This window comes from Apiotrichum porosum, assembly GCF_003942205.1.
Source record: "Apiotrichum porosum strain DSM 27194 chromosome Unknown scaffold_4, whole genome shotgun sequence".
In the NCBI taxonomy this organism is placed as follows: domain Eukaryota; kingdom Fungi; phylum Basidiomycota; class Tremellomycetes; order Trichosporonales; family Trichosporonaceae; genus Apiotrichum; species Apiotrichum porosum.
Window position 1 is genome coordinate 1,043,337 of NW_021167111.1, and position 26,003 is coordinate 1,069,339.

Sequence of the window (26,003 nt, forward strand, 5' to 3'; positions counted from 1 at the left end):
AACAGTAGAGACGAGGTGTGGAGAATGGGAGTGGGAGAATGGGAGGAAGCGAGAAAGTGATTGGGGGCTGCACGGTTGATTACACTCCACAATCGAGTGATCTGGGTCCGTGCCCCTTAAGAGAGAGAGCAGGAACCTTCTCGGCGGCGGCGGGAGCAGCCCCGGTGGCAAAGCCGTGCGACGCGGCGGCGGCGGCGCGCGCGCAGTAAACCGTGAATGGGCCGACGAGTGGGCTGGCCCATTCAGTGGCCCACCGACGAGACCTGGGTGGCAAGCCGCCGGGTGAAGCCGGTGCGTGGGAACGGAACGCGACAATTGTCGCGATGAGGTCGGAGTGATAGGGAGAGGAGGAAGTGATACTCACTTGCCACAGAGGCGAGCAGGAGTTGTTGGCTAGGGGGTGTGGGGGCCGTGGTGGGGAGGGGTCGCTGGGGAAGCAGGAGGCGACGACGGTGATGTGGATGTGATGTGATGTGTGTGTGGTTAGAAGGTGCGAGAAAGGGAATTGAAGAATTGTATGATAAAGAGAAAGGAAAAAGGAAGGACAGGATCGACAAGAGAGATGGGGGTTGACTGGAGTAATTATCTACTGTACAGGAGCCAGAAGGTTCCCTGACACACCCAAAAGGTCCACTCACTCGTGCCGATGACCGAGCCCGAAGGCCACAAGCAACCAACACTGACACGTCTGCGCGGCACCGAGAGAGAGCCTGGCCTGGAGCTGTTCGGCCTGGAACCCGATGTCTCTTCGCATCAAACGACCGTCTCCCGTGGGCGCGCGTCCACAAGTGCCCGTCCGCTCCACCCAGTGCGGTGTCGACCTGCCCAAGAGCCCCCATTGAGTCCCATGGCAGCACGAGGGTTAGCAGTGGCTGCGCAGACGACGACGATTACAGTATGGGCCCACCATGGCGATAAATGACGCGCGCAAACGGCTGCTGGCTGGCTTCCACCCTCTGCCCGTATGCCTGGGCTCAGGAACCAACACACCGCCCCCGCCCGCCCGGTGCCGAGCCGTTCTACTCCAAAAAGACGACGCGCGGCCCTGCGGCATCAATTTTGGACTGCATGCTGGAATCAAAATCATCCACTCGCCAAGCTCGCGTACGGGGGACAGCCGCTGACGGCGGCAAGGGCCGAGAGCACGCGGAGATTACCGTCACAGATCACAGACAGGGCATCCGTTTTGCTGACGCATCCAACATGCAACACGGGCATTTCAACACCTGGGTTAACGTCGTTAAGCTGGGCATGCGACCAATGTCCGTGTACCCGTCCCCCCACAAACACGAGACACTCAACACCCGTTCCATCATTTTGCACAGCTAAACACAGCCCACCAGGGACACCCTCAAGCCATAAGCCACTAAAAAAAGCCTGGCCACTTGGCGCTTATCGCTCTGATATGCTGAAACGGGTTGGTTGGGCTTATAACATTCACATGATGATCAAGAGAGAACATCAAAGACGCGCAAGCGTCCACACGTCCTGTCCCCCCAAACAACACACAACACGACACACACACACACACACACAGCTTTCTTGAAGCCACAGACACCCATGGGTGGTCAGAGATAACCGCTTCTGTGGTGGCCCTGGCCAAGCGTGGACCCCAGGAGGCACCCAAGAGGCCAAGAGGCGGGTTTGGAGTTGGTTGCGTGGAGTGAGGCACGGCTCACGGGAATTTCTTGCAGGCAGATTACCGATTACGTCGTAGGTGGCAGTGGTGGTGGTGGTGGACGTGGCAGGATGGCGGACACGACGTGGAGGGTATATACCATTCTAACGGTTGTTCTCTGTATTGACACACACGGCTGACGTCGACGTCGCCGCCCACTGGAAAGCTAGACACGCGGCCTGGTCGAGCCGAGATTAGGACGCGCGGGACTGGGAAGAGCAGGAAGAGCAGGAAGAGCAGGAAGAGCAGGAACAGCGGCACCACTTGCACCAGGAAGTGGGAGAGGACCCAGACCGAGGCCAGGACACGGGCCAAACCCCGCAAACGGGTACGCGGCGGCCAGGTCGTCCTTGTCACCGCCACCGCTGCTGCTGTTGGCGAACCGCACGCTCTTGCTCGACTTGGTCGTGGACGAGCGCGAGAGCAGGCTCACCGTCGTCGACGCCGACGACCGCGTCTGGTGCTTGTTCTTGTCCTTGTCGGTTGGCTGCCGGGGCACGCCGCGGTGCGGCTGCGACGCGGCGTGGGACGACTTGCGCGAGGTGGTGAGGCGGCGCCACGAGCGGCTGCGGCCAAGGTGCGCAAGCGGGGGCAGCACGGGCAGCGGCGGGGTATTGTGCGTGTGCGAGTGAGGGTGAGGGTGAGTCGGGAACGAGGTTGAGAGCGGGGAATCCAAGTCGTCCATCGCCTGATACATGTGCGGGACGCTGCGGCGCGCGTTGAACGCCATGGCGGTGATGACGGGCGAGTGCGGGTTGGACGACTGGGACATGGACATTTCGCTCAGCACAGACGAAATGTTGACGGCCACACCGGCGTGCGTGCGCGGCATGTGGTCGTGGTCGCGCTCGCGCTCGCGGCGAGCGCGGGGACTGCGCGCGTACAAGGTGAGTCCGAGGCGGTTGAGCTCGTCATTCTCCTCGTCCGGGAGGTCTGGCAGTGGCCGCTGCCGCCAGTCCGGGTTGGCAGGGAACGGGAGGGCCGGAGGCGCAATGGGGCCAGTGTACGGGATGTAGTCGGGCGGAGGCGACGGCGACGACCGCCTGCTCTTGCCCTTGTCCGCCGGGTACGCACCTGCGCCGGCGCCGGCCTGTCGAAAGTGCAGTGGCCGCCACACGGGCGACGACGACGACGCGTGGTACACGCTCTCGACGTGCCAGCTGTTCGTGGCGGAGACGGGACAGTCGGGCAGCGACAGCTTGGACGTCGAGTATGGTGTCGTCTGCGAAAAGCGCCACAGCGTGCTGGGTCCGCCGGGCCCGCCGTCGTGCCAGCTGCTGGTCGCGAGCGACCTCGCGTCGCCGCCGTCCCTGCTGCTGCTGCCGGTGCCCGTGCTGCTGCCGACGAACAACCACCGGCCAGTGGGACCCACGGACGACCCGCGCGCGTGGGCCCGGCGCACGTACAGCGCAAAGATCGTGCTCGCCACGATCAGCACGAGCCCGAGCACGATCAGCACCACGGCCACGACGACGACGCTGGTGCCAATGCCACTGCGGGGACTCTGGTCAGCGACACCACGAGCTAAGCGTACAAGCGTCCAGCCCCACCCGCGGGCCCGCGGGGTACTCACCTGAACGTCGCCGCCGAGGGGCCAGAGGAGACAGGTTGCGTCGCCTCAATTGAGTCTGACGCCGTTATCGGCGTCCGTGGCGCAATGGCGCTGCTGGTGGAGAGTGGAGGGTTCGTTCTGGTGACATGTCAGTTTGGGTGGGGTCTGAAACCACTGGCCACGCACATGCCACACAGCGAGCAAACTCACGAGACAGGCTGGAGTTGCGGGGAGGGAGTGGCGAGGGGAGTGGGGATGAGGACGCGGGAGGTGGGGCCGGCGAACACGGCTGGAAGGAGGGGCATGGTGGGCGGGGCTGTGGGGTGTGCGGTCCAGCCGTTTGTGCGTGTGTGTGGTGGCCCAGAGCAAAGTTAGAGATTGGCAAGAAGCATGTAAAAAAGTGGTGTGTGTGAAGGGGGTGGAAGGAGCGTGTATGACGACGAGGAGAGCCGAGAGGAAACGAGTGTGGGGGTGTAGCCAGAGCTATGGCTGTGAGGGAAATGTCCAGAGAGAGAGAGAGAGGGAGAGTGGGAGGGAGGAAGAACAAGTGAGTTTGTGAGACGCACATGGTCGATGGATATCCCGTCGTCTTCTTCCATCGTCGCGAGCAGAGAGGTGTGCGTTCTGAATGGCACGCACGGGCACCAACAAGATCCCAAAAACGTCACAGACACAAGCTAGCCGCACACTAGCACGCGCATTGTTCTGTTTCCTGTTGCCAGTTTTGCCCAAGCGGGGCGTCTGATACGCATGCGCGACGGTCACCATGCGCTGCGCCACTGCATTGAGCAGTGAGTAACGGGCTGAAAGGAAGGATCTGCAAAAGGACAGGTCCGTGCCGTGCCGGGTGCGGCAGCGCCGCCGCACGTTTTGGGTGTGCGAACCCCCGTTCTTCTGCTCCACAGGTTCTGGCGTATCATTAGAAGTTGTCAGTGCCCCTTGTTCTTGCGCCGAAGCAGATGCAGCCAACTTTGATTCATACAACAAAAAAAAAGGAAATACGATAATGGGCCGGCAACCCAGATGAAGGAGACCATGGGTGGGGGTTGGGGGTGGAAGGGGACGGTCGACCGGCATGACAATGACACCAAAAGGCCAAAAGGGGGCTTGCGGTCACGCCCGGGTCTAGTCGTCCATCTCACCCATGAACTCGTCGCCGTCACTCAGCTCGCCCATGTCGCTCATCTTGTCGTCGTCGTCGTCATCGTCGTCCTCGCCGTCTTCACCGTGGCCGTTCGAGTGGCCGTTACCAGCGCCATTGCTGGTTCCGTTGCTGGCGCCGTTGCTGGGTCCGGCACCGTTGCTGCCAGCGGCTCTTGCGCGGTGCGAGCGGGACATGGTCTCGGCGCCGTCATGGTCGCCGGCGTGGTCCGCGTCCGTCTCGTTTGCGTACTTGTCGACATACGACTCGACCTTCTTCCAGTACGCCTTCGAGTCCCTCATCAGGAGGGCGGCGGCTTCGCCGTTCAGAGGGTCGGCGGGGTTTGGGTAGCGCAGGAGCTGGGGGAGGAAGATTTCAAAGATGTTGATGAGCTCTGCAAAACGCTGTCAGTTGCCATCTACAATAACACAACTTACCGAACATGGGCGACCAGGTCTGGTTGATGACGTCCAGACACACACTGCCACTCCTGCGAGCACGTGTCAGCGAAGCATACCCCCACCCGGGCTTGCTTCCTTTGGTGGCTGTTTGACTCACAGTTCGTCAATGTTCGGGTGAAAGATCTTGTTCATAAACCCAATGCTCGGGGACTTGTAAGGGAACTGCTCGGGGAGCTCGACATGGATCTTCCACACGCCCTTTGCAAAGGGAGCTGTGCGTTCGGGTTAGCATCTAGCGTCGTGGTTGTGACCGATGACGCCTCGGGAACGCCATACATCGGCAACATTTCGGACATTGGTCGTCCCCCCCGCCACCATGACTTCGAGTCACGGGAGCAAGGAAGGTGGAGGTTGACGGTTGGGTGGGCCGATTGCGGAATGCGTGGGGGGCAAAGGCAAAGGACCCGTTCGACCTCGTAGCCGGTGTAGCATGACTCACTCTCTGCAGGACCGTAGAACTTGACGAAGAACTCGTTCATCTTATTGTTCACGAGCGTCACTTGGTAGTCGGACATGAGACTGTGGTGTGCGACCAGGGAAGGAGCAAAGGACGTGTCAGTGAATGGGTGGCAACCAGGGAAGGGTCCGGGCGTGTGGGCACCAACTGCTGCTGCCCACCGCCCCCGCCGAGCACTCACAGCTTCATGACGTCCGTGTCGACGCGCCTCTTGGGGGAACTGTGCAGAGCTAGTCAGTAGGAGGTCTTCAGGCAGCGACAGCGGGCGGGGCCGTTGACATGGGCCCGGGATACTTATCATGGTGCCGAGACGCGATGGGCTGTGGGGTGTGGGTGGCAAGGAGTGCGGGGGAGCGCGAGGAAGGGATCAAGACACGGCTCGAGGTGTCGAGAGGGGTGTACGGGCGAGGGTGCAATGTGAGGCTTGAGAGTGACTGGGCCAAGGCAGGTTGCAGATGGGTTGGGCGATGTATTGGGATTGATTGAGACTGAGCGAGATGACTGGGTGGGATGGGGGTGGGTGTAGACGGGCGATGCGCTATGCCCGTGATCGGACCCTCGCAAGCACCGACGTCACACAGTGCTGGGCGTACGGGTGGTGGGGGGCAGCCTGACACTGGGGCTGGAAGTGGCCACCTTTGTTCCAGGCTCACACCACGTGGTATCCAGTGCCACACCCGTCTCGCCGGAATTCCCCGCCACCGTACGCACCACCCTGTGCGGTCCTCGCTCGTCCTCACTGCGTAGGATCACGGCGTCGAGCATTGGCTGCAGCTAGGCAGCAGTTACTGGCAAGCATCGTCCACGACCACCGTGGTGACGTCCTCAACCCCCTTCCCCACTCTCTCACCACCCTAGTCTCTTCTCCCTCCTCCCCACCACCACACCATGGTCGCCTCGCCGCTCCTCCCCCCCGCCGGCGCCTCGTCGCGCGCCTTCATCGCCCCTTCCGTCGTCGAGGGCCAGCAGCACCTGTTCCACCAGCATGACACCCTCAACATCGCGACCCGCATCACCCTCCAGTCGGCCGGTGCCGGTCTCCTTGTTAGCGCCGTCCAGAACGCTCTTGACAGGTGCGTCGCCAGCCATGTCGGGCGGTAGCAGCAGCAGTAGCGGTCGCTTGTGCTGTTCGTCCTAAGAGCTCGAGAGCTCGTTGTGGCTGCTGCTCCGTTCCCGATTATGCGCAATGTTCGAGGATTCAAGAAAGCAGTTGCTAACCACCTTTGCAGGCACGACAGGGGAGCTATGGGTATCTTCACTCGTACCGGCGGCACCATCGGTCTCTTTGGTGCGTGCAGCAGGTGTGCAGAGGAGCTACCTCTTGCCACAATTCCAGACATGTGTTGTTGCTAACAGGTGGCACAGCGGGTATGGGTTTCATGTACTCGTTCACTCAATCATATGTCGCCAACCTGCGTGAGGTAAGATACGCCGTTCCCCTCCTGGAGGCAACTGAAGCTGACAACTTGCACAGAAGGACGACTCGCTGAACGGTGCTGCTGGTGGTTGTGCCGCGGGCTTCCTCGCCGGTGTCCGTGGTGAGTGTGCCACACTGGCCCAAAGACGCAACCCAAGAACGACGTTTCTGACCTGACACCCCAGCCCGCTCGTTCCCCATGGCTGTTGGCGCCTGCGCCGGTCTCGGTGCTGTGATCGGCACGTTCGACGCTGCCGGCGCTGTGAGTTGAAGCTGACCCAAAACCAACCGGTGTATGTCTGACACTCCCCTTCCAGTCCCTCGCTGGCGACGGCCGCCAGGACCTGTCCCGTAAAGAGCGCGAACAGCTGCGACTGAGCTTCTTCAAGCAGCCCAAGGAGGCTGCTACCGAGGAGGCGGCATGAAAGCAGCGCCCTTTGCGGTGGTGCAACACAAGAGATAGACTATAGGGGATGAACAACATTCAGCACGAAGCGTCGCCCCCAGCGTCCCAGTCCGACCAGTCCTCCGCCCGACGTCGGGATGACGTTTTGACAGCATTCGACTGACCGGCTGACCGGCCTGACCGGCCCTGGTTGAACGCTGATCCGCTGAAGGACGGACGAGCAGTACAAAAGGGAGCATTCCTTTGGGCTCTCACTAATTGTTGCAGATTGTCTGATCATCACAGGATGAAACGCAGACGACGGAGACGGAGCTAGCCACTGGCCACTGGGGCTAGCACTGACGGCGACGCGCGCGCACCCACTGCCGGGGATCCGAGAATCCACGACTTGGCACCGCGCGGGCAGACGCTGCTGGCTCTGGCGATCTGGTGGCCTGGTGGCTGGTTGAACACACACGCCAATGCTGTCAACGCTGCCACTGCGCCACTGCCTTCGCGACCCGCTCACTTTTTAGTGGAACTGATGTAACAGCTGGATCACTACGTCTGCACAAGGGAGGTCTCTGATGGGAAAGGCACAACACCCTGTACACACTGTACACACTGTACACACTGTACACACCGTGGCCGTGGCTGCACGATGTGAGTCATCTGGGGTTGACGGAATGGCACACGCCCAGTACAGTCACCCCGTGCACTGGGTACACTGGGTGCACTGGGCGCACTGATGACGACAGCGCGCGCGGGGAGGGCTGGTTACTACGGAATGATCTGCATGGGCTCGAGCACACGGGACGCAGGCGACAGCGCTGAACCGGCCACCACCGGCGCCGGTGGGGGACACACTGGGCGATCAGTGTATGTGTACGTGCGAGCAGGGGGTGAGAGTGAGAGAGCTGTCACCGACGGCACAACACCAGTGACCGGGGGCACGCGCGCACTGGTCGCTGAGGAGTTGGCTGGGCGGGGGAGGAAGGACCTATATATCTTCCCTCGTCTTCTCTCTCTTCTTGACTCTTCTCCTCTCTCTATATATCTCTTTCTCTCTGTACTCCTCACCACCACCCATCTACCGACACCCCTACCCCTTCACCTTCCACTCGGTACCCGTGAGCACTCGGTTTTCGTCTGCCGTGAGTCCTTCCCCCCGTCATCGTCCCGGGAAACTCCCCTCCCCTTGGCGCCGATTGACGCTGCGTTTCTTCCTCCTACCAACTCGCAACTCGTGTACTAACCTCAAACCCACCCACCTCCGCAGTCAACGTATATGCTCTCCCCTTCACTCAACCCCTCGGCTCCCAGCTTCGAGCTCGGTGCCTACGGCGGCCCCGCCATCAACATGTCTTCCCCCTCCACCGCCGCCCGGACCACTCCCTCCACCCGTCCCGGCAACCTCGCCGCTTCAGCCACTGGTAAATCACTGATCGACACCACCACCAACACGGCCAGGGTCGCTGCCGTCTACGGCCACGGCTGGAAGAGCTCGTCGCCTCCTTCCTCGGCCTTCCCCGCTCCAGTCGACTCGCCCACCAAGCCCACGTTCAGCACCCCCAGGCGCCTGGTCTCGGCTCACCCTTCCTTCAACACTGGAGCTCTCCCTTTCAAGCGCACGAACGGTCTCTCCAACGGCTACTCGACCTTGCTCACCGTCTCGGACAAGTCTGACTCTGCGTCCCTCGCCGGCAGCCGCCACCGCCCCAAGTCTCCCAGTCTTCCCGGCATCCTTCCCTCGGACGAGCTCCGCCGTGGTGGTCCCCCAAGCGCCGCCGACGCTCTCAAGCACCTCCTCACGGTCGCCTCTGCTGATCGCCAGTCTGGTTCCGCCTTCATCAAGCCTGCCGCCACCATCACGCCCACTTTTGACCCCTTCTTTGATGACGCCAAGACCTCTCACCCCGAGGTGATGGTCGTCGACCTGGGTCGCGCCACTCACACTGTGCAGCCCAGCACCCCTCGTACCACCCGCGTCACGGAACCCCTCTCGCCTCCCTGGACCCGCTCCCCCGTCGCGGTCCGTGGTGGCTATTCCCGCTTGGACTCGTTCGATCACCACTCGTCCAGCTCGGGCGAGCACGAGAGCAACTCGTCCACCAGCGATTTTGGAGAGCGCCGCAACGGTGAGCACTACACACCTTTGTATACGCTGACAAGCAGTTTACATCCCCGCCCTCACCTCGACCGTCACCGAGGAGAACCTTCGCAAGGCAGCCCAGATGTCAGGCCGCGTCGTCTCCGTCAAGATTGAGCGTGCGGGTGCCATGACCCCTGACGTCTTTGACATGCTTCCTGATGGTATCCACGGCCCGGCTAGGACGTAAGTGCCCGTCCCCTTTGCTGACTGCCACTGATCACAATCAGCTATGCCTTTGTCATGTTTGACACTCCCCGTTCCGCCGGGCACTTTATGCAGGCTCTCACCGAGAGCGGCATTCCATGCCAGTATGGCAAGGAGACTCCCCACCTCAAGCAGAAGGTCCTCGAAGACCCTCACTCTAGCAACCTCTACGTCGCCGAGATCCCTCTCGACGCTACCGAGGAGGTGGGTGGCTGTGTGCCAATGAATGTAGCTAACCCGGCAGGACATGCGCAACTTGTTCCACCCTGGTGTCATCTCATCACTCCGTTTCCTGACCGACGACAAGGGTAACCGCCGTGGCACTGCCATGGTTCGTCTTCAGAGCCGCGCTCAAGCCGAGGAAGCTATCAAGAGGGTGAGTGTGTCACTTTTGCCAGAGCAATCTCTAACACACCAGCTCGACTTGATGTTTGTCATTCCTGGCTGTGCAAAGGCCCTTCAAGTTCGCATTGCCGACTCGGAGCCCCAGAAGCAGTTCAAGCGTGTCAACATGGCTCCCCGCTCGCCCGAGGTGTTTGACGGTCTGCGTCGCGGCAGCTTTGGCAGCTTTGGAAGCGTCAACAGCCCTGCTCCCTCTCCCATCCGTCCCAATGGCGGTTCTCCCAACAGCAGCGTGCTTGTCGACAGCGCCTTTGAAGAGGACGATGACACGCGCAAGCTCAAGGACACGATCAGTTCTCTCCAGGCCGAGGTTGAGCGTCGTGAGGCCATGGCAAAGGAATCGTCCCTGAGGCAGCGGTGAGTGATCTAAGCGAAGCCCGATGGTACTCCAGCTGACGGGACAAGCCGCGCCATCAACATGCCCATCACCACTACTGGCCATCTGGTCCCTGGTCTGGCGACTGACACCAACAAGGAGGCTGACGACCTGGGCCCCATTCTCAAGCCTCTTCACATCAACACGCCCAAGGCCTTTGACTTTGACTCGTTCCTCGACCAGAAGCACCAGGTGCCCCACATGACCTCACCCATGACCCCGGTCACGCCCACCCACTGGGGCAAGTACGCCACCTCGCGCAAGTCGTCGTTGTCGCTGCACGAGTCCCAGTCGTCCCTGTCGTCGAGCAACGACAGCCGCCGCCACCGCATGCCCAACGGCAACAGCGACCGCCCCGAATACCCTCTCGACGCCAACCCCGCTCGCTTCTAATTACCCTCCATCCAGCCTTGAACACCCTCCCTGTGTTAAACCTACCTACCCCTCGCTTTCGCCGTGTGGACGACTTGCTGCCCACCTGCTATACCCTGTCTCCCACTTCCCCAATCAAAAACACACACACGCATCGACAATCCCCATCTCTTTTTTTTCCTGCAAAACAAACCCCCCTGTATCGCTCTTGGCTACAGTAGCCATACCATTTTCCATTCTCCAATCTGCAATCTCCATTGCCATCAACATTGCTCATCGTATGCTGTATATACTTAGTTAACGTAGCCTCCTTTTTTTACGAACACGAATGCATTCTGTAACCTGGACAAAACGGTTAAGAGTCGGAGGTGTGGCTTGCTTTAGTGTTATGGTCGGCAGAAATAATACACATCAATTCGCCAAAAAAAAATAGACCAAGCAAGGCATGCTGACCACAAGTCGCAGCTTTATTGTTCCATCTTGTGTGTGCATCTTCTAGTCCTTCGCCGCACACTCCACTACAAGACATATCACACCTCGATAGCCTTGGCGAGGCGCATACACCTCTCCCAGCGGTCATCGTCCACAATGGCAATCTTGGCGTCGCGGACCTCACGCAGCTTTGTACCGTCCGGCGGCGCGGGCCCAAGGTACCATTCCGCAGCGGCACTGGCCTGCTCGCCGTTGACAAAGCTCTGCACGGGCGCCAGCCACTGGTAGTTGACCTCGACCTCGGTGGGCGTGTACCCGAAGCGGCGGAGGTACCACCACAGCGGCTGGCAGTCGGCGTGCGTGAGCGTGTGCGGGAACGGCGCGGTGGAGCGGGCGACGGCAGTGTTCCACGCAATCCGGTAGCGCAGGATACGTTCGGCCGGGACCCGGGCGTCAAGCAGCGCCTGGACGAGCACGCGCGAGGGAATGTATACCTGGCCATGCGCCACAATCTCGCCAAACACTTTTTGCAGTGCCCCGGCGTCGGCGTCGGCCGGGACCTCAAAGGCCGTGATCAGCTTGTCGACCTGCTCGGCACGGTAATAGTTGCACAGCTGCGTGCGCAGGTCGGCCACCGACGTGGGCGGGTTGATCACGGAATACAGCAGTTCCTCGTTGGGCACCTCGCCGATGATGACGGACATGCCGCGGTCCTTGAAGGCCCTGGCAAACGACCCGTCGGCAATGGACGAGTGCATCCTGTCGCTGATGAACGAGTTGTCGCTGACGGCACGGAACGTGTGCAGTTTACTATAGGGGAATCAGTAAAGCTCCCTTGCCTTGTCACTTCTCACTCACAGCGTCATGATCTTGTCCTGCAGCTCTTTGGTAGGAACAGCCCTCAGCCGCGCCATCTTCTCCTTGCCGTCCAGGTCCAGCGGGATCCCGCACGCCTCGAGCACGCCGTCAAATGCCTCCTGGCTCGCCTCGACCGTCTTGGGCTGCGACGGGATGGCGTTCGACCACATCATCGCGCGCTTGATGAGCGGAGCGCCGCCCGACACGAGCTCGTACGCGAGCTGGACCTCGACAGAGTACGAGCCCGCCGAAAGACCCGCAATGGTGATGTTGTCGCCGTTACCGCCAAAGATGTGTGCGTTCTTGGCGGCCCACTCGAGCGCCAGACGCTGGCTACGGCCGTCAGCCACGGCCCAGATAAACACGCACGACTCACTCCCAGAACCCAAAGTTTCCCGCCGTGCCGTCGGCGTTCTCCTCCTGGATTTCCTTGCCGGCAAGGAACCCAAACAGGCTCAGACGGTACGCGGGAGCCACGACGACACAGCGCAGCGCCTCGTCGACGAGCTCAGTGGCGTCGTTCTTCTCGGTCATGTTGGGGCTGCCAATCTGAAGCCATCCGCCGTGGTAGAAGACGAGAACGGGCCAGCCGCCTGGAGGAGGGACACCTGCCGGCGTCCAGATGTTGGCTGTGAGTGCGTCCTCTGAGTATTCCGACCCGGGCACGTCGATGAGGCTGGCCTTTTCGCCATTGGCACTGGAAGGAGGTTTAGTCAGCTGGGTCTGTCGCGACGAGCAAGAACGCGACCCCTCCCCCCACTCAGTGACTCACTTGGTGACCTGGTAGATGGGCTGCGCCATGAGGTTGCCAAACTTGTCGCCCTCGACGCCGCTCCAGTCATAGTCGTCCGGCAGGGCCTCGGGCCGGCGCCAGCGAAGAGGACCCACGGGGGGACGAGCAAAGGGGACCTGGCAGAACCTGCGCGCCTTGACGTGCCCGTCCTCGTGGATGAGCTCGACGCCTCGGAGCGTACCGTGGGCACCAGCGTTGATCGTGGTGGGGCGAACTGACCGGTCAGCGGGAGGTACCCCATGAGAAGAAGGGTGAGACGTACTTGTTTCCTTCATAGGCTCAGGCTGGCCGTGTCAGTGTACGCTACTGGGACGTGATGTACCTACCATGGTGGATGTGGTCTATGTATCGTGCAGGCAGTCGCAGCGTGTCAGTTATGTATGGGTTGCCCACCGTCTGTCCCACTATATCTGGCCGTCGGCCGCCGGCGCTGTCCGGCCATCAAAACAACGGGATCAGCTAATAGCCGGTCAGATGTCACTTGCCGGCAATCAAGATGCCGCACAGTGAATCTCATCGCATTCTCGTACCGCGAGCACGAGTATGGACTCTACGACCCCGCAGTGAAGCATAGTAAAGCATAGTAAAGCATAGAGCAGTACAGCATGTCTCATACAATCCAGAGGATACAGCAGAGAAGGCTGCGCATGCATAGAGGCACGAAAAATGGTCTTTCAACCCAATTCCAGGCGCCACGAAAATCCCCGATTCACGTCCCACCGTCCCACCTCCCCACCTCTTTCCACCTCTTTCCACCATTCGTCCTCGTCTCCATCGACATCTGCAGCTTCCAATCGCATCAAGTACCATTCAAAAAGACGAGCAGACTCGTACAGTGAGTTCCCGGGATCGAACCGGGGACCTAGAGATACCTTAGAAGCAACGGTTGGATCCCGTTTGCTTTGCGTTGCAATCTCTCGCAACTACCGCTGTGCTAAACCCACAACGTGTTCGTCTGCGAAGAGGAGACTTGTAGACCTCTCTAGACTCTGTAAACAACTCGTAGCAGGTTGGACGGTCGATAGAGAGATGTGGTGAAGAGAACAAGGCTGCATGATACGTGTATGGAGAGCAGTAGCCTAATACAAGTCACGAGCAAGATAAACGGTTCAGCTGGTCCTTATCCTAATGTTAACGTCGTCAAGTTGGAGTAGGTTTCTTGTTCGTGGACTCCATATGCTCTTGGATTTGTGCATGGGACTGTCGAGGCCATGCAGCCGATCCAAGGTAACCGTCTCGCTCGCTTGTGTCGACTTTTATGGCTGGAAGTAGGAAAGCCCAGGGATGGCTCCCTGGTCGAGGGCGTCCGCCTCGCGTGTACCCGTGTAACAGCACTAGTCGGACAGGCTAGGCTGCCTCGCAGCCTCGTAGCCATGCCCACGGCCTTGGCCTTGTAGAACTGGGGTACACGTCTCTCACATCCACGAGTGGTAGGCTTGGCTCTGCACTGCGCTCGTTCGTTACGAGGACGGGTAGTCTAGCGCCACTTGGATACCTCCAGTGCCACATTTCACGTCCCTGCTAACTCGTACATGCCACAGAACTACGGACGTTACGAAAGTATGATAATTACAGCTCAAACCCACTCTGGTATCCCGCATTGAAAAAAAAAAGACATTGAAAAAAAGGAAAACTTGAAAAAGAAACTTGAATTCTTCAGACTCCATCTACAAACGAGAAGTTTGAGAAACTGGAACGGAAAGGCTTGGGGAGGGGACCCGGGGGAGACCAAGGTACCAGGGGAACTGTCTCCTAGATCCTGTTCCCGTAGATTGCCAGCCGGGGGTTATTCACCGTCGAGGGGGACGGGACATCGGTATACTGCGGGGGCGGGGTACGTCTCAGCCTGCGCACGCTGCTGCCGTGGCGCGCGAGCGACTCGCCCGCCGAAAGGCTAGGCGTGATGGGGCTGGCGGACGACGGGGAGGCCTCGTGGTCCGAGTGGTCGAGGTCCATAAACAGCGCCGGCTGGGCGCGGACCGTGGGTGGGATACGGGGCCGGACCGACGCGATGGCCGAGACACGCTGTGCGGCGGGGCGGGTGTACGTCGACGTGTACGACGAGTGTGGCGAGTTTGTGTGGTAGCTGCTTGGCGGGGACGGGGCAGCGCGCTCGCGTGCCGACTCGGGTGACATTGGGAGCGGAGTGTTGCCGAGCGTAGGTGATGTGGCGTCGTCCAGGCGTGGCATCGGCGACAAGGTCGGTAGCACGGGTGGAGAGCGCTGCGTCATGATGGGCGACGACGCCGACATTGTGGGTGAGGCAGGGAGGTCGCCGTTGGGCCCGATGCCGGCCAACGCGGTCTGAAGCGCGGCGATACGCGCCTCAATCATGCGGCGCACGTCCTCGTCCTTGCCGTGTGCAACGGGTTGGCGTGTCGGGGGACCAGGCATCGCGTCGAGCACGCCGGGCACATCCGTCGTCGGCGGGCTGGCACCAAGGGTCTGAGCAGCGAGGAGCCGTGATGCGGCGCGCCTCGATTCCGCCTCCTGCTGGCGCTGAAGACGGAGTGCCTCGGCCTCGGCAGCGCGCTTAGCGGCCAGTGCCTCCTCGGCGCGGCGCTGTGCCTCGAGTTGTTGCTCCGCCAGCCGCTTGACCGCTAATGCCTGCGCCTCCGCAGGGAGGGCCTCAAACAGGGCACGGATGTCCATGTCGGTCCGCTTGGTCGCCATGTCAGGGCTGGACGGCCCACTCAAAGCGGTCGTCTGCAGCATGGGTGAGTCCCTCGGCCTGACCAACGGGCTGAGGGAGACCGGACCGGTCGACGATGCGGAGACATATGGCGAACGGGGGATTGAAGGCGGGCGGCCAGGGGGTGGTGGGACAGGCGGGTAGCCGCCACTGCTGCTGGTGGCATTGACGCGTGGCGAGCTGCGCGCCTTGCCCCATTGTGGCGACCCCATAACGGTAGCGGCGTCCAGGTCGAAAAAGTCGCGGTCATGCAGCTGCTTGCCGCCAGGCGCCGGAATGGGGAGCGTGCGTGGTGTCACGGCCGACATCGCTGGAGAGGGCAGGAACGCAGTGTTGTCGTAATGGAGCTCGGGAGTCTCCTCGTCGTCTGGCAGGAGGTCCGAGCTCGCATCGGTCCCGGTAGTCCTCTTTGACCGGGTCGTGATGACGGACTGCGGGTACGCATTGGCGCTGCTTGCCCTGCTGCCAGCGCGCCTGAGCAGTTCCTTTTCCAGGACGTGGTCCGGCAACATGGATGCGTCCGAGGGTTGGTCGTTCCGTGGCGCCGCGGTGGTCGAGGTCACTTCGGTCGACGCCCTTGGGTCACCAGCACCATCAGGACTCGTCTCACGCGAGGAATTCTGGTATGACGCTGGCAGGGGAAACTCGGCCTTGACCAGGCGGCGGCGCACGGGGCTCGTCGGACGCGGGAGGGCGACTGTTGACGGTGGCAGCTGAAGGTCGAGCCGGCATAGATAGAAGATGTCTTGGTATCCCAGATGGGCATACTGTGAACGGGGGAGGGTCCGTAGAGTGATGCAAGTGAAGGGTTGGTGTTTCGAGGGTCGCAAGGTGTGGGTGTGTGGGTCAGGACAAACGGCGCGGGTGGCGTCAGCACGCGTGGTAGTGCGGGGGTTGGTATTTTAGGTGCGGAGCCTACCTTCTTCTCCAAGGCCTCAAGCTGGGAGAGGGTCAGCATGGAGAAACTAGAAACGTGCTCGACAGGCCGTGCGCCGTAGTTCCTGCACACGACGCCGGAGCCGGTGTACACTCACTTTGCCACCGGGAAGTGCGACGGCTTGCGTCTTGGACTTTTTCATCTTCGCCAGGCAGTACCGCTTGACGATGTCGACGGCCTCGCCAAAACTTTGTCTGTCATTGAGGTCTGCACGCGCCAGCGCCTGGACGAAGCATGTCAGTGGTGGTTGACTAGGTGAACGGAAGTGAACGCGAGTGAACGCGAGTGAACGCGGTGGCAACGTGTCGATGAATGCGACTCACGGTGCCGACCTGTGAGAAGTCATGTCAGTAGCGTGAAAGGGCTAGCGGAATACGCTTCGGGGCTTACCTCTAACTGCGTGTCGCCCGCCCAGAAGAGGGACATTGAAACGTCCTAGTTCCTGGTAATGTTCTGTGTCCTTGAGTGAGTTGCGCTTGATGGAAGGGGGTGAAAGAATGTGCGTGTTATGTGGGTTATGAAATGACAGAAGGGAAGATGACTTGAGAGGATCATCGACACACCGCCTTACGGCACTAATACCGCCGCACGGGCTGGCACAAGACCACTCGGACTGGGAGATACGATTCGCTGGGTAACATGCGGGCATGGTGACGGAGGAGAGCAAGGCGCGGCCCGCACTGCTTGTGTCTTGCACTTGGGGGGGCTTGCGCACCGCAACGCACATGCTGAACGGGGGGGCACGAGGCGGGGCGGTTGCAGGAAGTTGAACGCCGGGCGCCTCCCAGGGGGGGGGGGGTACGTTATCCCAGGACCCCCAGGACTTGGGACAGTGGTCACGACAGGCTGCAGCCGAGTTGAAAGACCGCCTACGGTCCGCGGGTGTTGTCAATGACCCATAGACTTTCTGGACACCTCTCTTGTCCGGCATGTCCTGACAGGAGGCACACGACTCTGTGCGCAGAGGTGCAAGTCCTGGGTCTAGGGCCTTGGCGAGAAACATGGGATGCACGCGTGGTGGGATGCGAGAGGCGCGAGCGGCATGTGGGAACGACGAGACAGAGCGAATAAACGTGTTGGGTTGCGACGAACGTGCTTGATCTCGCCCATTTCGCCACACACGGGACCAAAATTGCCCAAAATACACCCAAACGGGAGCTAACGTAATCATCGTCCACAACATATTCGCTAGATAAGAGACACGCCGTCCACCTTGACGACCCACATGCACCCGCGCTCGCTCGCTTCACGGCTCCTGAAACCGACGACGTGTGTTCGATGGTGAGAACAGCACGCGCCACCATGTGTTGTCTAGGCGCGGTCCAGACGCGTCAGACGCGCGTGTACGTGCCACTGTCCGTGCCCAGGCTTTGCATTCTCGTCTCAAACCTACTTCACACTACTTCGCTTGCTCTTCGTCTGTGTCTTTCCATCCACTTCTTTCGCCGGGCACTGGGTCTCTCCACTTCTGAAGCCGCTCATGCTTTGGACAGGACGGGCCATATTGGTGTATTTCCGATGCGCCGTTTAAGCCGAGCCGGAGCGCTTGAGGCGGAGCTACACGAGTCAGCAACACACGTTTTGCTGGGTGCCTCGCGAGGGAGCTTACATCGCCATCAATCATGACTGTGACAAATTGTCAGCACTTGCCATCACGGGGGTATCAAGATGCGGGGAAGGGTGGGGGCCCAGGGGGGAGGGATGAGTGGCGACGCCGCGATGTGGGTGAGGCTGGCGGCGCCAGTCCGCCGACGACCTATCTATGGCTTTCGCACTCCAGAGTACGGTCTTGGCACAATCGCACGCGGCACATATGTATGCCAGTGCCGCTGATGATGCCGGGCGTGTGGATGTTCAGAGACAATGGGTTCCACAGCAACACTTACAGTGCCTGGCCGACGCTGCCCGGAGTCAGCTCGTTGATTCTCCTCATGAGCTTCTATAGCGACTCACCAGCAAGTCCACCGATAAGGCCCATTCCGACTGGAGGTGGTTAGGAGGTATATGGAGATGGTTCAGGCGTAATGTAGACAGGGAGAAGAATGACGTTGAGGGTAAATGTTGCCGGCATAACGTGCTGCGTCAGCATAACATCTACATGGCGCTTCCATGGTCCACGATGTGCGCACCGACAAAGCCAAGGGGGTAAAGCTCGACAGGGATGTCTGTAGGAGCAATTGGGGGCAGCGGGGAGGTGGTTTAGTCATGTAGACAGGATGAATCAAGTTGGGGAATGTGGGGTGGGTGGGCATCAACGTCTCTGTGTCAGCGTCTTGTATATATGCAGGGGCATGGGCATCTCCAACTCGACGACGCACCCTTCATGCCGAACCTGTAGATCTGACGGTCAGCATGAATGCAGAGAGGAGGGTGGGTGGGTGAACATGTATTGTCAGGACACGCACGAGCTTGGACTTGCCACCGCGGGTGTCAATGGCGGTGAAGCGGCGACCGGCGACGGCCTGGTTCGAGAGGACCGAGGTGCGGGCGGTGGTGGTGGCGACGCGGGCGGTGCGAGCGAGCATGGTTGTGACTGTTGTTGTAGATGTAGGGTGGAGTGCAAGTGAAAGAGGATGGGTGTGCAGTGTGATGTGATGGAGGGCGAGTGAGTGGTCGAGAAGGGATGTGGTGCTGTTGGGTGGTCGATGGGCCGCCCACACACCGGGGTGTGTGACGTGTGAGACTGCCTGCCTGTGGTTAGTCCCCATGTTAGTCACACCCCCCCCCGAGCCCCCGAGAGGCTGACGTCCACTCGTGTTCGCTGCGCTCGCTGCGCCTTTGCTGCTTCTGAATCGTGTCCCACCCGTACGATTCATTCACATGACCACATGACCACAACAAGTGTGGCGCAACGCGCGCATATGACGAAATGACGGGGCCTTTGCGCCGTGTGCAGCTTGCCACAACCGGCTGAATCCGTCCTCGTGTCGGAACCAAACATATTCCTCAAGCCTATCTAAAATAGGTGTGCGTTCCCCGCTCGGCAACAGTGTGGCTCCCGTGGCAGTCGAGTATGGTAGATATTGCATTTTGCAGTGCAGCTGAACCTGAACCTTCTGCGGCACTGCTGTACTGCTGAGTCCGCCCTCGAAAGTGGTCCGCAGGTCGGTCACTGCCGCGTTTAATTGCTGTCGGGAACCCTTTCAGCCGAACGCTTCACCCAACCCGCAATGCCAGTTGTTGTCTTTCACCCTTGTCGTTTGGTCTGGATTCTGCCCTCTAACTCCTGTGACTTGCACCATCCGGTGTCCCTTGCGGTTGCTGGGCTGTTATGTAGCAAAGATGCATGGACCACGGTAACCTGCTTGCACTTGCAGTTTAAACCACGTTGGGACAAAGGGCGTTGGGACAAAGGGTTGTAGTGTCATTCGGCGTTGGGCATCCATGGTGACAGGCACCGATGAGTCACACGGACATACTACTCGAGACCCAGATATTCGAATGCATGTAGCACAGCTCCTAGTCCAGCGACGATTGTTTAAGGTGGTTGCGGTAGCAAGGAGCGCTACACCATTAACAAGTGTTTGGGCGCATTTTCTGGACCATCAACTCCAGCAGCTCTTGATATAGTTGGTGCCACGGGTCGTTTCGTTCGCCTGTATTTAAATCTCCAGGGACCGGGAACTTCACTTAACCTGCCGGCTAACCACCAGGCCCCCACACCTGGGTTGGAAGTTTAAACACAAATGCGCAATACTATTTAAAACCTAATAATATTAATATCGGCGAGGGTTAGCAGCGGTTCTGCACACATCCGACACAGACCTCTCCCCCTTGCTCATTAATGCACAACCTATCTCAGACAGTAGATCTCCTGTGCTCACCGAGTACCCAAGTCCTTGGCTGTTGTTCTCACCTAACCATCTTCTGTTCGCAGAGGTATGTCCTCTTGGTCGCACAGTCCGCCACTCCCGGAACCAAATAAGCTACCTCATGGCCTCATGCCTATCTAAAATATAGGTGCGCGTAACTGGCCCTCCATCCCCACTGCCGCTCCACGGTTTCCATAGGCGTGCCAGACGCTCTCCCCAGCCCTCGTCCTCCCGTCCGGTTGGGGCACGGTCCGGCGCGAGCGCGTGCGATTGTCGTCGTCAGAGCTGCTGGCGTCGCGATTCGGGTATAAGCAGTGGCAGCCCGATCCTCCTCTCTCATCTCCCACATCAAACCCATAATCCACAATGTCCGACGCTCAGTTCCAGAAGGCCGTTGAGATCGTTCGCTCGCTCCCCCCTGACGGCGAGGTCAAGCCCACCCAGGACCAGCAGCTCGAGGTGAGTACAGCACTTGTTGACGACGGTGCCAAGGACGCGCGTCAGCCATCCGATGTCTACTGGCCTTGCCTGACTCTCGCCCGGAAACCCCAAGACACTGACAAGACCCAGTTCTACGCCCACTTCAAGCAGGCCAACGAGGGTGACGTCTCGGGCCCCGCTCCCGGTACGTTGGTTGTGACTGACGAGCGTAAAGTGCCATGTACTGACGACAACCCGCAGGCGCCTTCAACTTCACTGCCAAGTACAAGTACAACGCTTGGAAGAAGCTCGAGGGCACGAGCAAGGACGAGGCCAAGGCCAAGTACGTCGCTCTCCTCAAGGGTGTGAGTCTAGGCTGTGTTGTTTGCTGTTCCCGAGGACGTGAAGCTGACGCTGGCGCCCAGATGCTCGAGTCGGCCAGCGACGAGACCTCGAAGAAGCTCCTTGCCGAGCTCGAGGGTGGGTACTGAACACGATCGCACTTGGCTAACCCAGCAGCCGCTGCCTAGACGTAGTAGAACCTATGTGCGATGTGAAAGAAGCAGAAACATACATACAGCCCCAGAGCAGAACCACGCGCCACCCACACTGGCCCCCAACGTACTGCTGACGACGTGGCGGCGCACTGACACTCCATCTCACGCCATATTCCCAACAACCGCGGCTGCCGGCTTGCTATCTACACTACGAAACAGAACATCTTGGACGCACACAGTGTCCACTGCCACGATGGTCGCTGACGGCCGTCTCAGTGGGACGAGTGTGAAGCATGGGGATGAGGCGACGCGGGGTAACACAATCCGCGGCCGCAGGAACCCGCAGCCTTCCGCAGGTTCCCCCAATTCCCGAGACGCTGGCCGTCGAGTCTTACCTGCAAAGCACCTGTGATCCGGTTCATCATGCCGACTATACCGATGGCCTCGCACGGACGCCATACACCTGGCAACACCAAGACCCACATCTGTAGCTCTGTGACCCATGCGAAGTGGGAATGTGTCGTGACCCAGTCGACATGGTCCGAAGGAAACTCCTCGATGGAGCGTGTTCCCAGGACTGTGTAACGCCCTTTGCTTTGCCACGCAGAACATACAGGAGACGGGCCCCAGAGTTGCAACGCCGAGAGTGTCTGACCGTCCCCCTCACAGCTTCACAGCCCTCAAATCTACGAGCATCCACACATGTCATGTTCCTTTGTGACCCTGCCATCGTCGCGTGAGGGCGTCTCGTTCCCATGCTCCCCTTTATCTGCCGGTCATGCTCATAGCCAGCAGTCACGGGTCAAGACAGTTGTAATTCGATAATGCAGCGCGTGACCTTGGTCCTGGACGCGCTTGGGTCGAGTTTGGGGCACGTCCCAAGGGCCATGGTCGCGGTGCGGTGCCATACTAGGCCGATACTCAATGTCAGTTCACTGTGGCCTACCCCCACTATCCCAACAGCACCTAATGTCAGCTCATGGGTTAGCCCACGCTATGGCTACGCTCGCCATGTCCATAGAGCAATCAGTCAGTAGGACCCAGAGCACGCTTCGTGATGATGAGGATATCGCATATGAGGGGTATCGGTCCGTGACCGTGTCTGTCTACTTGTTCTTGGTTTGCCTGCAGTCGTCAGCCATGTCCATGTCCACGCACAGCACAGGGAGCAGGGACAGTCAAAGATCCGGCCCAGGCGTAATGCAATGGTGTTACGTAGCGTGGGCTTCCAACACCATTCTCAACACCCAAATGCCTGAACCTGTCCCTCTTCCAGGCCGTTCAAGACCCATACACCAGCACGCTACGCACCTGTACGAGAAACGCTTGCGGGTAATGCTAAACTCGCCGAGCTTGTGGCCGACCATCTCCTCAGAGATGTTGACGGGGAGGTAGTCCTTGCCGTTGTAGACCATGAAGCGGAGGCCGACAAAGTTGGGCACAATGGTGCAGGCACGCGACTTGGTGAAGATGGGGGTGTTGTCGCGGAGGGCCTGCTGCAGCGAGGGGAAGGCCGTGATGTAGGGACCTGTGGAGGTGTCAGTATGGTCATGTACGAGGGAAGGCGAGGAAGGCGGGCAGAGGGAAGAATGTAAGGTCGACGGGGGTCAAGGTGAGATGGGAAGGGGAGGGCAGGCGGGGGCCAAGCGGTGGGACAAAGTGGTCGCAACGGCGGTGGCATGGACGGCGAGGACAATACGCAGTAGCGTTTCCAGTAACCAGAAGCAAGCTGCGTCCAGTGCAACGCTTGTAGGCCTGCCCACGACGACGCCGCAATGTGCTGGACATCGAGTGACCAGGGCAACCACCAATCGCGGTTCCGTCCCCAGTGCCGACACCGACGTCGCCCGTTTGTCGCACAAGTGTATCGAGAGATGCAATCGTTTACTCACCCTTCCAGGTGGCTCGGCTGAGGAGGGCGGGCGAGGGACGCATGATGGATGGTAGAGTGACCTGAACAACATCGTAGCCGTCAGTTGTCATCTTTCTTTTTCCTCCACCCGCCGACCGTTGAACGGAACCAAATTCCCCTTTCCGAGTGGTCCACCTCCTCCGAGCTCCTCCATACCCGACCTCCGACGATCGATTGTTGCTGCTGGTTTAGACGACATCGACCACACCTCGACACTCGGTCTCCACACCACTCCCTCGAGCGTCCACAAAATGGCCGGATTTATCCTCGGTGCCGGATCGGGCGTCCTCGCCGGCGCGGCCGTCTACTTCACCCTCGCGAACGACATCAGGCAGAACACTGCCATTGCACAGGCAGAGTGAGTCTCGTTCTCGTCCACCTTGCACCCCATGGCTCATGGTCGCCTCCAATACCTGTTGCTGACCGGCCTCTTTTCTTTCTCTGCAGACTGACACGCAACTCTGCCCTCCTGCAACACTCGTTCGAGCCCGCCCCGGCAGTCGCCGCCGCTGCCCGCGTCGGCCCCGCATACCCCACCTCGCAGGACTTTGGCTCGCTCGTCCGTCAACGCTGGAACCAGGTCATCAGCGGCGCCGTCGCCGGCGTTAGGGACACGGACTGGACGCGTGTCGGAAGCGCAGCGCTTGGTGGTGCGTCCGAGGTCGCTGGTCGGATAGGTTCGGCGGCGTCGAGCGTGTCCGACAGCGTTGGCGCCGCGACCAACTCGGCCGCCTCGTCGGCACCTGCCACCGCTACGCAGGCTGCGGCGAGCGACATTGCGGGCGTGGGCGCTGGTGTCATTGGTGCCGGTGCAGCTGTGGCGGTCCCCACGGACCAGGTGAAGGAGGACAAGAAGAAGTTGGACGCGCTCCGCCGCGACACGGCGGTGGACGCTCCTGCCCGCCCCAGCCCCAAGATTACCGACGCGCCTAAGCGCCTCGTCTAGATGCATGACCTAGCAAGCTAAGGAGGACTGCAGCTGGTGGTCATGTCATGACCATTCGTGCCGGAGGCCGCAGGCCTGCCCTGACAAGACTGAAAGGACGCAAGAGACTGCTCGACGACGCTGCCTCATCTTCTAACACGGACGCATACGGGATCTATGCATCGCCTAGTCGTACAACACCCTTATCCACTCACATCCCGCCTCTCAGCTGGACCTGCTTGTCCTTGATAAAGTCCTTGATTGCCTCACGCACATTGGGGTCGACAAACAAGAGCTTTTTGGCCGGCAACGCGAGGTGCAGGCCGGCATTGCGTTCCGCCTCGTCACGCGTCTCGTCGAACAATTCCCTGGAGAAGAACTCGAACATGACACCTGCTTTGTCAGTTCGTGAAACATCTTGTCCAACTCACTTTCTTGGGCGCCGAGACGGTTTCGTTCCTTGTCCCACAAATGAAGCTGGTCGGTGACTGAAGGGTGGAGGATGGGCGGCGGATGGTTGTACATCTGCGGATGGGCGTGGCTGTTGAGGTACGAGATGATCTGGCCAGCTGCAATGCCCTTGTCCATCGCGGCCTTGACGTGACGACGGTCCAGGCGACCGACCACGAGGTTCGGGTAGCGGATACGAATGTTGACAAACAGATTGAGAATAGCAATTTCGAGGTCGTTGGACGTGTACGCGTAAATCTTGTAGTTTGTCTCGAGAATGAGGAATCGCTTGTCGTCGGCACTCTGTGAGCGCGACGCACCAGACTCGCCTGAACACAGTGTCGTAGACAGGTGGGTGGGGAAGAACTGGCCGCGCTCGCGTCCCATCTCGGTCCGGTAGACAAAGCCGTATTGTTCCAAGTCGTCGAGAACGTTCTCCATATGCGGGAAGCTCTCAGACGCAGAGTAATCCTGCCCGAGCTGCATGCAGCCAAGCGAGAAGAAGAGCGACAAGATGTCGGCCGCGTTCTCGCCCCGCGCCTGCTTGCCCGCGAGGTAGTACATCAGAATCTGCCAGAGCTGCGTCTGGCGGTCCTCGAGCAGGAACTGGAAGCCCTTTGACGTGATGGTCAGGGCCTCAAGCTTGGGATTATGTCCTGAACGGTCGTATCTGGTGTGTCAGACGTACTCATGCAGACTCCACCCACGGGTCGGCCATGAGGCCCGACTGGTACAACAGGAGCAGTACCGAGTTGCGCGGCCGGCCGCCGCGGTAGCCGTTGGTCAGGCCTGAGGATACCATATACTTGAGAATCGACTGATGGGTTAGGATTAATCGCATGTGATACCCACCTCCCATGTATCCTCTCCATAGTCGGTCAGCGCTTCAGCGGTCGGCACCTCGTCTCTAGGTCCACGGGCATACGGCGCGCCAAAAGAGTTGGACGTCCCCCTGGTGGATTAGCGTATGCGGTAAAGAGGGACCCACAGTCCTGTCAAGGCATTCCGCAGACCACGCTTGAACGTATCACTCAATGGCCACTGGAACTTGTTGCCCTTGTGGTTGAGCGAGAGGAAGATGTGACGGTCGCGTGCTGGGCGGATCACTTCCTCAGCGCTGGCGGGTTAGTTCTGCTCCAGACTCCTCATTACCCACGCATCTGGAGCAAGGCGCTCGTCCATGCCGCAAAACGCCTTGAGGTCTGCAGACTTGAGGGTTTGGTGCGACCAGAGGACGTGCAGTACAATCTGTCGACAGACCGGTGGCAATAGTCTTGAGGAGTTAGCCCAGGCGTCCTCTGCTCAGCTGCTCACCTCAAGATGCAGAGGCATGCCGCCTCTGACCTATAGATGCTCTCATAGAATGTTTGTGGCTGGTTGTCGAGAAAAGCGTCAAGAGGGGCGGTGGGGGATGCCGCTACGACTGCATCTGCAGGACCAGCACCCGGGTTGGAGAAGGAAGGGAGCACCATGATGGGGGGAGAGGCTGCACGGGGCGCGCGGTGTGCAGATGGAGGGGGGTCCTATGTGGGCCCTTTTAAGCCCTCTCGACGCGCTCTATGCTGTATTGCTACGTCGAGAAGGGTGTTTGTGGACGGCGGCTGGTGATGTGTTGGAGTGGGAGTGGACAACGGAACGAACGAAGCCAAGGGGTGACTGGACTGTAAACGGATTTGAT

The 26,003-nt window shown here is 59.9% G+C and overlaps 11 protein-coding genes and 1 non-coding gene across 12 annotated transcripts; 4 read left to right on the forward strand and 8 right to left on the reverse strand.

Moving 5' to 3' along the window:
* Positions 1–1,844: 1,844 nt before the first annotated feature.
* Positions 1,845–3,535, reverse strand: EHS24_007127 (uncharacterized protein; the record flags this gene model as incomplete). The annotated part of the gene is made up of 3 exons (XM_028622503.1): positions 1,845–3,171; positions 3,252–3,368; positions 3,441–3,535. The coding sequence occupies 3 exons, from the start codon at positions 3,533–3,535 to the stop codon at positions 1,845–1,847; spliced, it is 1,539 nt and encodes a 512-aa protein (XP_028477395.1).
* Positions 3,536–4,355: 820 nt separating this feature from the next.
* UBC8 (Ubiquitin-conjugating enzyme E2 8) lies at positions 4,356–5,478 on the reverse strand (the record flags this gene model as incomplete). The annotated part of the gene is made up of 5 exons (XM_028622504.1): positions 4,356–4,765; positions 4,809–4,861; positions 4,930–5,044; positions 5,272–5,351; positions 5,471–5,478. The coding sequence occupies 5 exons, from the start codon at positions 5,476–5,478 to the stop codon at positions 4,356–4,358; spliced, it is 666 nt and encodes a 221-aa protein (XP_028477396.1).
* Positions 5,479–6,177: 699 nt separating this feature from the next.
* On the forward strand, positions 6,178–7,131 carry EHS24_007129 (uncharacterized protein; the record flags this gene model as incomplete). Its single annotated transcript, XM_028622505.1, has 6 exons — positions 6,178–6,362; positions 6,519–6,577; positions 6,655–6,710; positions 6,764–6,827; positions 6,892–6,968; positions 7,024–7,131. 6 exons carry the CDS (start codon positions 6,178–6,180, stop codon positions 7,129–7,131), a joined length of 549 nt encoding a protein of 182 aa, XP_028477397.1.
* A 1,248-nt stretch (positions 7,132–8,379) lies between these two features.
* EHS24_007130 (uncharacterized protein) lies at positions 8,380–10,618 on the forward strand (the record flags this gene model as incomplete). Its single annotated transcript, XM_028622506.1, has 6 exons — positions 8,380–9,229; positions 9,267–9,426; positions 9,471–9,651; positions 9,692–9,823; positions 9,866–10,206; positions 10,255–10,618. The coding sequence occupies 6 exons, from the start codon at positions 8,380–8,382 to the stop codon at positions 10,616–10,618; spliced, it is 2,028 nt and encodes a 675-aa protein (XP_028477398.1).
* A 509-nt stretch (positions 10,619–11,127) lies between these two features.
* Positions 11,128–13,009, reverse strand: EHS24_007131 (uncharacterized protein; the record flags this gene model as incomplete). The annotated part of the gene is made up of 6 exons (XM_028622507.1): positions 11,128–11,839; positions 11,888–12,220; positions 12,264–12,584; positions 12,660–12,894; positions 12,943–12,964; positions 13,007–13,009. 6 exons carry the CDS (start codon positions 13,007–13,009, stop codon positions 11,128–11,130), a joined length of 1,626 nt encoding a protein of 541 aa, XP_028477399.1.
* A 505-nt stretch (positions 13,010–13,514) lies between these two features.
* EHS24_007132 lies at positions 13,515–13,624 on the reverse strand. The gene has a single exon. It is a non-coding gene; the product is annotated as a tRNA-Cys (tRNA).
* An 808-nt stretch (positions 13,625–14,432) lies between these two features.
* EHS24_007133 (uncharacterized protein) lies at positions 14,433–16,735 on the reverse strand (the record flags this gene model as incomplete). The annotated part of the gene is made up of 5 exons (XM_028622508.1): positions 14,433–16,085; positions 16,292–16,312; positions 16,407–16,532; positions 16,633–16,641; positions 16,700–16,735. 5 exons carry the CDS (start codon positions 16,733–16,735, stop codon positions 14,433–14,435), a joined length of 1,845 nt encoding a protein of 614 aa, XP_028477400.1.
* A 1,101-nt stretch (positions 16,736–17,836) lies between these two features.
* EHS24_007134 (uncharacterized protein) lies at positions 17,837–18,834 on the reverse strand (the record flags this gene model as incomplete). The annotated part of the gene is made up of 7 exons (XM_028622509.1): positions 17,837–17,866; positions 17,919–17,935; positions 18,196–18,210; positions 18,263–18,292; positions 18,439–18,474; positions 18,628–18,649; positions 18,715–18,834. The coding sequence occupies 7 exons, from the start codon at positions 18,832–18,834 to the stop codon at positions 17,837–17,839; spliced, it is 270 nt and encodes an 89-aa protein (XP_028477401.1).
* Positions 18,835–20,487: 1,653 nt separating this feature from the next.
* On the forward strand, positions 20,488–21,071 carry EHS24_007135 (uncharacterized protein; the record flags this gene model as incomplete). The annotated part of the gene is made up of 5 exons (XM_028622510.1): positions 20,488–20,580; positions 20,692–20,746; positions 20,803–20,906; positions 20,967–21,021; positions 21,061–21,071. 5 exons carry the CDS (start codon positions 20,488–20,490, stop codon positions 21,069–21,071), a joined length of 318 nt encoding a protein of 105 aa, XP_028477402.1.
* A 1,178-nt stretch (positions 21,072–22,249) lies between these two features.
* RSM19 (mitochondrial ribosomal small subunit component) lies at positions 22,250–22,973 on the reverse strand (the record flags this gene model as incomplete). The annotated part of the gene is made up of 2 exons (XM_028622511.1): positions 22,250–22,566; positions 22,931–22,973. 2 exons carry the CDS (start codon positions 22,971–22,973, stop codon positions 22,250–22,252), a joined length of 360 nt encoding a protein of 119 aa, XP_028477403.1.
* Positions 22,974–23,201: 228 nt separating this feature from the next.
* EHS24_007137 (uncharacterized protein) lies at positions 23,202–23,896 on the forward strand (the record flags this gene model as incomplete). Its single annotated transcript, XM_028622512.1, has 2 exons — positions 23,202–23,308; positions 23,398–23,896. 2 exons carry the CDS (start codon positions 23,202–23,204, stop codon positions 23,894–23,896), a joined length of 606 nt encoding a protein of 201 aa, XP_028477404.1.
* A 125-nt stretch (positions 23,897–24,021) lies between these two features.
* Positions 24,022–25,797, reverse strand: TFB2 (RNA polymerase II transcription factor B 52 kDa subunit; the record flags this gene model as incomplete). Its single annotated transcript, XM_028622513.1, has 8 exons — positions 24,022–24,025; positions 24,091–24,268; positions 24,307–24,995; positions 25,033–25,142; positions 25,178–25,277; positions 25,314–25,442; positions 25,482–25,598; positions 25,640–25,797. The coding sequence occupies 8 exons, from the start codon at positions 25,795–25,797 to the stop codon at positions 24,022–24,024; spliced, it is 1,485 nt and encodes a 494-aa protein (XP_028477405.1).
* Between the last annotated feature and the right edge of the window lie 206 nt (positions 25,798–26,003).